The sequence below is a fragment of the Phalaenopsis equestris genome, unplaced genomic scaffold (assembly GCF_001263595.1).
Source record: "Phalaenopsis equestris unplaced genomic scaffold, ASM126359v1 Scaffold001256, whole genome shotgun sequence".
Classification (NCBI taxonomy): Eukaryota; Viridiplantae; Streptophyta; class Magnoliopsida; order Asparagales; family Orchidaceae; genus Phalaenopsis; species Phalaenopsis equestris.
Genome location: NW_018165695.1, coordinates 36,958 through 47,149, shown reverse-complemented (window position 1 = coordinate 47,149; position 10,192 = coordinate 36,958). Strand labels below are relative to the sequence as shown.

The window sequence follows — 10,192 nt, the reverse complement described above, 5'->3', positions numbered from 1 at the left end:
CACTTCATACTTTTTATCCCTACACCATTCTTTAAATCAGGGTGTAATTTAAAACAGTTTACCTGATCGTGCCCAAACATATTACAGTGAGTACAGTAAGAAGGATGTTGTTCCAAAGCCACCTGTTGCCAGTAGCCAATGTGTTCCGAACCGATCCAAACCTCATCCGGAGGGGGTAAAGTAACATCCCTCTCAATTAGAACCCTAGCCAAGGAGGGTCTAGTGAGATTATAAGTGGGGGCATCCAGCTTCAAAGGTCTGCCGAACATGGCTGCTAACGAAAACAGAATCTCATGATTGAAGAGATGAACTTTCAAAGACGAGAAACGAATCCAGACAAGAATAACAGGAGCCTCAGCCTTAGGATCGAAGTTTGCAGATCATTTTAAAACTTTCATGCCACAGTTCTCAAACCTAACCATACGCTGAGCAAAAAGTCGCGTATAGTCCTCGTTCACCAGTTGAATCAAGATATGTCTACCGTCCAGAGGGCCAATCTTCCATTCACCCATAAGTTTCATCAACTCAAAATTTTTTCTAAGAAAATCCAACTTAGGTATCCCATAAATGAACTTTCCAACCAAATGCAACCTACAAGAGGACACTAGATCGACGTTCTCAGCATCAGAGAGGAAAAGCCCCCCCCCACCCTTCCGGCCAGGACGACTAACGAAAGAAGAAGTAGAATCGGTCTCAAGAGAGTCATAGAAAGAAGAAGGGAAGTTGGGGGCACCGTCAGCGATGACACTAGCGTATGATCGAATTGTTGAGAGATTTGGAGCAAAAAAGCACAGAGATTTAATGAAATTCAGCAATTTGCCAACGTTTTTGGGATTAGAGCGGTGACTTCTTCGGATTCACGAAAAAGAGTATAAGATCCTATTAGGATTACAATACAACATATATATTTTTTTTAATAAAAGAGCAACTCGTGGCTCCTTACGCGTTGATACTCAAAAGAAGTTACAAAATGAGGGATAGAGGATCCCCAGCTAAAAAACCCAAAAGAAAAAATAAAAACCTAGGGGTCCAAAATTTGCAGTACAACGCGACACAAAAGGGAAAGCAAAAAAAGTAAAGGATTACATCAAAATAAATAAGTATTGTTCCAAACAAGAAAACTCATCCAGTAGCTCGAACAATCCAAACTTGTGCCATAACATATCTTTACGGTAGAAAGGTTAAAGCTTGTTGACAAGGTGCTACAAGTAAATTTTCCCAGACCGATGCCATCATACCGCCAAAGAAAAACTATACATTGCAGAAAAGTTAGTCCAAAATATTCCAAAGCAGGCATAAGCTCGAAATAGAAGTAGAAACATCTCCTTAAAGTATAAACCGAAAAGGGCCCCATAAGAGCAATAAGGAAGTGCAGCCAATGATAGTTCAGAAAATTCTTTATAGACACAATATAGGAAAGAATTGGTATAGCAAAGTAACTAGAAACACAGCAGTAATTAATATGTAGAAATATTCCACAATACCACTGCAGCAATATACCTGCAAAACTAAAAATCTGCTAAACCAAGGCACAGCATAACCGAAGGACAAGAAGACATATAAGCAAAATAAAAAATCTGCCAATAAGTAGGACACTCAATCCAAACCTATAGCATAACTGAAGGACAACAAATATGGAGCAAACCAAAAATGGGTAATACAACAGGTCACACATAACAAAATAGAAATCAAATTCGAATAGAATATAAGGGGAATCAAATAGAAATCAAATTCGAATATAAGGGGAATCAAGAGAGTCACTTAATAAAATAAGTGATGCATAGGAGTAAGGAGTAACACCGACCAAAGGATTAGTGTTACCCTTAGCCATCTTAGCAAGCCAATCAACCGGGGAGTTCCCTTCACGAAAAATAAGACATGCGGACATTAATATTGAAAATTTCGATAGCCTCCTTAATTCTTTTCCAAGTGTAAAGAACATTCCAAATGGGTACAACAAATGTACCGAAATTCTTAAAAAGCAATTGAAATTCTTAAAAAGCAATAAAGTGTCCATCTCTATGATGATATTGGAGAAATTACAAGAGTTAGCAACCAGCAGGAAAAGCAGAAAAGCCCAGCTTTTGGCTTCTAAAGCAGATGAAGCATTAATAGGAGAGGCAAAATGACAAATACATTGTCCCAAGTGATTGCAAAAAACCCCACCCGCACCCGCAGCCGTGAAAGTCCAGCTTCCATCGATATTAATCTTGGTCCAACCCAGGGGTGGTGGTTGCCACCTAATCACGGTGGCCGTCCTACTCACCCGAGGTTGAAAGCAAGAAATGTCCAAACCAAAGATACGATTCAGTCGATAGTAATAAGTTAAAACATAAGAAACAGTATTAGCAGGAGACAGATCCGTAAGCAAATGTTTAAAACTATTTCTAGCCACCCAGATAAACCAAAAGACCAACAAAAGAAAGCATAAGATTTTTTTATCAACCAAGGCAGCAGCTTTCTAAGTACGTAAGTAGTCTATCATGTAAGAACTATGAGACCAACAAACCTGAAGTGTTGTCCTAATAAGGACCAAACCTCTCTAGCATAGGCACATTGAAAGAAAATGTGCCTTGGGATTCTTCATCTTTCTTACAAATATAACGCTGAGAAGCAATCTTAAGACCTTTAAGTTTGAGAATATCATCAAGTGAATGCAGCTTAAGTAAAAGTTTTCACAGAAAAAAAGAGATAGAATGAGTAAAAATAATATTCCAAATATGCTTGCCCCAATGCCAATTGCTAAAGTTATAGATGCTGGAGTATAAAAATTTTGTAGAAGTAGTAGAAATTTTCCACATGGGCATGTCTTTCATTCTCTTACTTATAGGAATTTTTGAAATTTTACTGTAGTCATCACCGATGACGTCTTTTAATTTATTAACATCCCAATGACCATTCGACCAACAATCTGAGAGAATCAAGTTATTATTAAGTAAATGAGGTGAAAAATTGGAATCGCCTTGACCCCATTGCTCGTGCCAGAAGGAAATGTTACCGTCACCAATATCCCAAAAAATAAACTTAGCAGCAATCGAGCGGGCAGTAGTGATGGCTTTCCAAATTTTAGAATCACATTCTTTCCAATTAACAATAGCCGGATTTATGCGAGCACAGTATTTATGATGCATGAAACGGGCCCTTAAGGAGGTATTGGCACGAAATTTGAACCAAAGCTTGCACATATTAATATCCGAGATTTGCTTCAAATTCTTAATACCTAGACCCCCCACAGTAAAAGGTTTAGAGATTTTATCAAAGGTGGCCCAGTGTTTTCTGGTATTAGTGCCCGACCAGATGAATTGGTAAAAAAACTTCTCTAAGGTGTTTTGGGTACTCTTTTTAAGATTTAAAACCTGTAAAGCATAAAGTTGAATACTCATCAAGATACTCTAAGTAAAGTAATCCTCCCCCCATTAGAGAGAAAAGAATTCCTCCAATCATTAATCTTATGGTTGATTCATTAATCTTAGTTGATTTTATCAACCACATCATCTAATTGAGTTTGTTTCCGATGATAAGTAGTAATTAACAATGATCAATCTTGTCCCCTTCATAAAATTATTCTTTTTTTATAGAGGAATAATACTATGATGATATTATATTTTTACCCTCATTTGGAAGGGGTACGCATTAGGATATTTTTTGGTAATTTACATGTGTGGTTTTATCATCTGACTGCCTTCTGACTTAATTAGCTAAGCTTTAGTTGACTTTAGGTTGCCAGGGTGTGCTCTTTCTGCTGAGCTTGATCGGTATGGTTCGGTCGGCTGATCCACTCTGATGGACTGTCTTTGATCCCCAGTGACGAGTCTTTGGAGTTTTCATGGGATTGTCGGAGATGCTTTGCGGAATTTGACATTCTTTTGAATCGGTTTCACTGAGGATTAGGCTATTGCATCTAGTCAACTTTTCTTTAATGGTTGGCTCATACATTCTTTTGTCTCATTTTTAATCGGATGACTCATGCTTTGATCATTCAGTCGTCTTATTGTCCTCCTTGTAGCTTGATCAGTTTTGGTTTTGTTGGCTTTACTCGTATTGCTTTGTTTATTCAGTGAGGCGGGCCTCATGATCTCCTGATAGTGGGCCAACCTCCATCATAGTTCAATTTTTAACCATTAGATTTCCTTAAGCTCAGTGCAGAAACTTTTTTAATGTGAACTCAGCTTTTTCTCATATCTCTCATACCGGAGGAATAAAGCCAATCAGAGATTCAAAATACAAAGAAGAAAAGCAACAAAGAGGATTTCATCATCTAATTATTCTCAAATAATTATTTTCCCTGCAAACACGAACACAACCTTCAAGATAAAATAAAATAAATAAATAGCAGCATTTGTATACTTCTTGAAATATACGCAGATGTTATGATCTTAATGATATCTGTTCTGCTGGAACAGGGAAGCTTCTGATGTCGGCAAACCTGCAGTGATATATAAATCAGAGAGGAGGGCTCAATTGAAAGCTGAAGGCTTCCGGATTCATGGCAGCTCTGGTGACCAATGGAGCGACTTGTTTGGACCACCAATGGCCAGTAGATCCTTCAAGCTCCCAAACCCAATGTATTTTATCAAATAATATATATATATATATATATATATATACACCATGTTCTCTGATTCTTTGGTTGTCATCTGCGATGTCAGTTCTAAGTCCTCTAGGTTGAGGGTTCGATCCCGCTGGTGTACGGATTGGTTAGGCACATGAGGTTTGTTGGAACTCGTATCATTGCCTCTGGCTAAAGTAATGATTCTATGTTTGTGTAAGGATGTAGGTCAAAATGTGTGGCAAAACTAATCAATTTGGTGAGGTAAGAACTGTAAACATCCGTAAGCTGTTCTTGATGTCGCATCACAATGGGGTTTATTGTTTTGCTTGAATATTCGATGAGGCACTTGATTTGGCTAAAATATTGTTCAATCAAATAAATTGCTTTAAAAAATAACAAGAGTTTGTTGTATTTGTATTTATTTTTTGGAAGTAATAAACCATCTAATTATGTATTGGGAACATTTACATACATACCACCCAATTCTGATGTATTTACACACTTTTAACGCCTAAAAGTCGCTCTTTGTATTCATGCCATCCAAGTCTTTTATATCAAATCAAAAATATCATTATTTTAATTTTTTAGAAATGAAATACAATTTTTAATGCATGGGTAAAGGTGGTATATATGTAAAAAGTATTTTTTAGGCCTAGGATATGTGATACATAAGAATTGAGTGGTATATATGTAAATCTTATTTCCGGCAATAAGAATTAATAGAAAGGTAGTTAAAACCCTCCGAAAATGATAAATTTTAAGCCATGATTTACCTAATTTTTGTTCTCTTTATTTTTATTTATTTATTTATTTATTTATTTTGCTAAATAAAGGAATTTTTTTAATGACAAGCAATGAAATAAGGTATACGACTCTTATCTATAGATTTCATAAATAGTTTTCTCATTCAATTGTAGCTGGTCACGGATCTTTCTATGATTTGTGAAATCTACGAAAAAATATTATGTCACGAGTATTGACGTAAAATTATATCAAAATTTCAATCAAAACCCAGTGTACAGAGCGGCCCTGCTGAATATAAAAAATTAAATATTTTAATGCATGACAGAGCCGGACTGTATACGTAGCATATTGTGATTGAAGCTTTGCATCAAAACTTCTGAGGTAATATTTTTTCGAAATCAACAACCAATTTCTTTGCAAATCAATGCATGGGACTCCTGATTTAAGTCACATACATAAATTAAAAGTTATAAGAGTGCAGAGGCACAAGAGTTTCAATGTAAAAACCTTGAAACGAAAAAATAATATAGAGCATGGTTCAACAATTTGTTTAGTGTATATTATCAGCTATAAGTAGTTTTTTTTTAATAATTGAGAAAAAGTTTTAGTACAATATATTATATAAAAATTACTGATGATAGATTCTATAATGTTAATTGAAGAACTTTTATTCATTATTGCTGTCTTCAAGTCATTGGTGTTAGGGTGCATTAGTCTTATAAACGAAGATGCATATTAACAAGGTGCATCAGCTTATAGGTGATGTCATGCGTCGATGTTGCGCATTAGTTTTATAAGCAATAGTGGGCTACAAGTCGGTGGGCGATGATATAGGGCAACAAAAGTCAAGAGTTTGGCAACAATAGTGAAGAGTTCGGAGTTAGAAATTTTTAATCAAGTGATGATAGTCGGGTGATGTTGGGCAAGTGAACATGCTTTTGTGACTATAGTTGGGTGAGGTTGGAAACCGTAATCGAATGATGATAGCTATTGGAGCCTATCCATAGTAGTAGGGCGACTGTAGTTGGGCCACGAGGGTTGGCCATGAGGGAGGTGACCATTGTTAAGTGACAATGATCGGGTGACCATAGTTGATTGATGAAAGTGTAGTTATCATAATTTTTTTATTATGATTACATGACATAATAGATTGTGGTTGGACGAGGATAGTAGTGACAATAGCCGAGAGATTTTTCTCGAATGATGGGGATCGAGATATTATAATTGGGCGATTAAGATCAAAGTTATTCGAAAGAGCCGAGTGATGTTGGTTAGGTGAACATAATCATACAATGGTAGAAAGGAAAAACAATGGTGTTTGGGAAAACATGTCTGGGTTACAATAGTTGGCCAAACCTTGGAAGGTGATCGTAGAGTCGAGTGATGGTAGTTAGAAGACTAAAGTTGGGAGTGACAGTGATAGTGATATGTGGATCATAGTTGAAGATGGTCGGTTGATTGTACATGGGTGATGTTAGCCGAGAGATTGTAGATGAATGTGGTTGGAATCTTATAAACAAGTTTATTTTGGTCAAATAGTAATGATTAGGCGAAGATAGTCATATGATCATACATGAGGGCATCTTGGTTTGCTCGACACATGTTATTACAATCAGGTGGTGATGGTCAGATTAGTATAGCCAACGACGATGATTAGATAATGATATTCTGGTGGCGGCATGGTGTGCATCACTATTGTTGTTGACAACGAGATCAACTATAACAATGTGCTTATTCTATAATTATGATTACTCTTTGTTAATTCATTCAAAGATGGGAAGGCTTGGCGTCTCTCCAAAGACTTGAATTTGACCCAAGCTTAAAATCTAAAACCAAAAAAGACAAACCTTCATTCATACCAATTTCAACTTTAGAGTAACTTAAGACTTGTTTGACAACATTATTATTTATTTATTTATTTATTTATTTATTTTTATTTCAAAAGTAAAATCTATAACTAAATTTAAAATTTAAAACAAATTAAATTTATTATTAAAAATACTCAAATTTAATTTTTATGTTTTTTTTTTAATTTTCAAACGGCACGAATTCTAAGTATTCAATGCCAATACCCCGCATGAAATGAAAATATAATAATAATAAATAAATAAATAAATAAATCATACAAATAGCAATACCCTCGACAATAATATAAATTACAACATAAATAATCATTTTCCCAGCAATGAAACAAAAGCAGCAACTCTGCAGCCCGCAGCCATTAAAGCCTCCTCACCTACCCCTCCCTCCTTCGCCTTTCATGGAACCGAAACCCTAAAAAAGTACGGCGATCCCCTCATCCCACCGCCCCCCCCCCCCCCCCCCCCGCCACACCCCGCCGGCCTCATTCCCGGCAACCCGAAACAACTCAAACTCCCCGCCGACGATCCATCACACTCCGGCGCCGGCCGCTGCAAATCCCTCCCCGGAATACAATTTCCGGCCAAATCAAACCCTACATTCCTGAACCAAAGCCTCGCACAATCATTACTCACTCCGGAGAAAAAATTATAAGACACCGTCAAATTCATCAGACTCCTCAAATCACAAACTATCTCCGGCAACTCCCCGCTCAGCTTATTATGGGCAATGTTGAGCACTTCGATTCCGGCGAGACATGAAATGGAATCCGGCAAATGTCCTGTAAGTGAATTGAAGCTCAAATCCAGCACCTGCATCCCTGTAGCGTAACCGACCTCTTCCGGGATGCAGCCGCTGAGACTATTGTTCAGTAGGAGAATTTCCTTCAGACCGGATCCGGAGTAGCCGAAGCTGACCGGAATGGATCCGGTGAGCTGGTTGTTGGCGAGGGTTATCGCAGAGGCAGAGGAGGACCAGAGAGTGAAAGGGATCTCGCCCTGGAACTGGTTGTCGTTGAGGAAAATGGCGTCGAGGTTGGAGTTTTGGAAGAGCTCGTCGGGGATTTGGCCGGAGAAGGAATTGAATCGGAGGTCTAGGTAGATGAGGTTAGGGATTTGGAGGGTGGAGGAAGGGAAAGGTCCGGAGAAGAGGTTGTTGCTGAGGTCGAGCTCGGAGAGGTATTGGAGGTTGGAGAGGGAGAGGGGAATGGATCCGGAGAAGCGATTGGAGTTGAGGTGGAGGGCGGAGAGGTGGGAGAGGAGGGAGAGGTCGGGGGTTAGGGTTCCCACGAGGTTGGCGCCGTTGAGATCGAGGACGGCGACGACGAGGGAAGGGGATGGGAGGCGTTCGGGTGGGTCGGAGCAGAAGATGCCTTTGTAGGAGCAGATGTTGGGGCCGATCCAGGAGGAGAGAATGCGTTTGGGGTCGTCGCAGATGGAGGATTTGAAGGATTGGAGGGCAATGTATTCGATGTTGGCGGTGGTATCCGGCGGGGGAGGGTTGCCGGAGATCGAGATGCCGACGCCCACGCTGATGCCCATGAAAGCTGAGATCTTTGGGTACAGAGAGAGGACGGAAGTGAGGAAGAAGAAGGAGCGGGTGCTCTGCATTGTGGATGGGAGGGGGTGTGTGTGTATTGGAGCTCTCTCTGGTTGGTTTTGCACTTTTAACCATTCGGAGGGAAGAAAAAAAAAATTGAACATCTACTTGCACATCAGATCACCGATTTTTTTTTTTAATTTTAATAAGCCGTTTAACTATTTACATGCATACCACTCAATTCTTCTGTATTTACATCTCTAACCCTAAATCGCTATTTTTACATACATGCCGCCAGCTTGCCTATTCATAAGATAATGTATCAATTTTAAAAGTTAAACTGATGATATTTATTATTATTTTTTAGATACTAAAAAGATGATATTTTTTATGTAATATAAAAAAAAATGAAAGATATAAATATAAAAAAGAATTAAATTTAGATGTAGGATACAAAAATGTAAAGGAATTGGGAGTTGTGTATGTAAATGCCCCTTTTACTTAATTAAAAACTATATATATATATATATATATGATGGTGGTGGGGTCACTATAAGTCCTCTCAGGTCAAGGGATCGATCCCACCGTTTGGTGGTGGGGTCACTGTAAGTCCTCTCAGGTCAAGAGATCGATCCCACCGTGAAGGGATCGATCCCACCGTTATGCGAGAGCTTTGAAATTTCAGTCACATGACACCGAGTTCTCATCATGGAGTCAAAAATTGCATTAGAAATTAATATTTGGGCCTTTGCCAAATATCGATTGCCCTTTTTTAATATATATATATATATATATTTGACATCTTAAATATAAATTAGTGAAATTTAAGCACATGCCACATGAACTAGGTTCTACTTTTACAGGCTTTCATGAAGCAAAAGACAAGTGAGAAATTAAAAAATAATAATAATAAGTAGAGGGGGGAATTTACATCCACACAACTCAATCCCTATCTATTTATAAACTTTAATTTTTACATACCACCTTTCCAAAACATGAAAATGTGCCATCACTTCTTAAAAAGTCGAGTGACAAAAATTTGGGTGGTATAAATATAAAAAATAAAATTTAGACGTTTGATATGTAAGTACAAAGAGATTGGGTAGTTTGTATTTAAATGTCCCATAAATAATATGAATAAGCAAAAAAAATGATCACAAAGATGCAAATAAATAAATCCGACAAAGGAAAATCATTCAAAATTTGGCCCATTTGATAAAATTTTTGCCAACCTTCCACAAAGCTATCACAGAAAAATCGTTTGTTTGGAAAAATAGTCAAATTATTTTAAGAGAAATATTGCCAATATATATATATATATATATATAAAAGATTGGCCAGAGGCTATTAGATGAGCCTCTTGACCAACCTTATGATCCTAGGAACATCATTCTGCACATAGACAAGATGGAACCTGGGACACCAGGGGTCTTGCAAATTCTATCAACCAAAGAGTCATGGTAGACAGCACAAACATTGCCAATAAATATATATATA

The 10,192-nt window shown here is 37.7% G+C and overlaps 2 protein-coding genes across 2 annotated transcripts in view; one reads left to right on the top strand and one right to left on the bottom strand.

Annotated features, from left to right (window-relative positions):
* Positions 1–4,571, top strand: part of LOC110033683 (acid phosphatase 1-like) — a gene marked incomplete at its 3' end in the record, with an annotated part of 29,159 nt that extends 24,588 nt beyond the window's left edge. The window contains 1 exon segment of the mRNA XM_020737738.1: positions 4,404–4,571. Coding sequence (XP_020593397.1) covers positions 4,404–4,571 — 168 coding nt within the window.
* A 3,050-nt stretch (positions 4,572–7,621) lies between these two features.
* Positions 7,622–8,852, bottom strand: LOC110033686 (leucine-rich repeat extensin-like protein 6; the record flags this gene model as incomplete). Its single annotated transcript, XM_020737741.1, is given in 1 exon segment — positions 7,622–8,852. A coding segment is annotated over 1 exon segment (1,145 nt), but the record flags the coding sequence as incomplete, so codon positions are not given.
* Between the last annotated feature and the right edge of the window lie 1,340 nt (positions 8,853–10,192).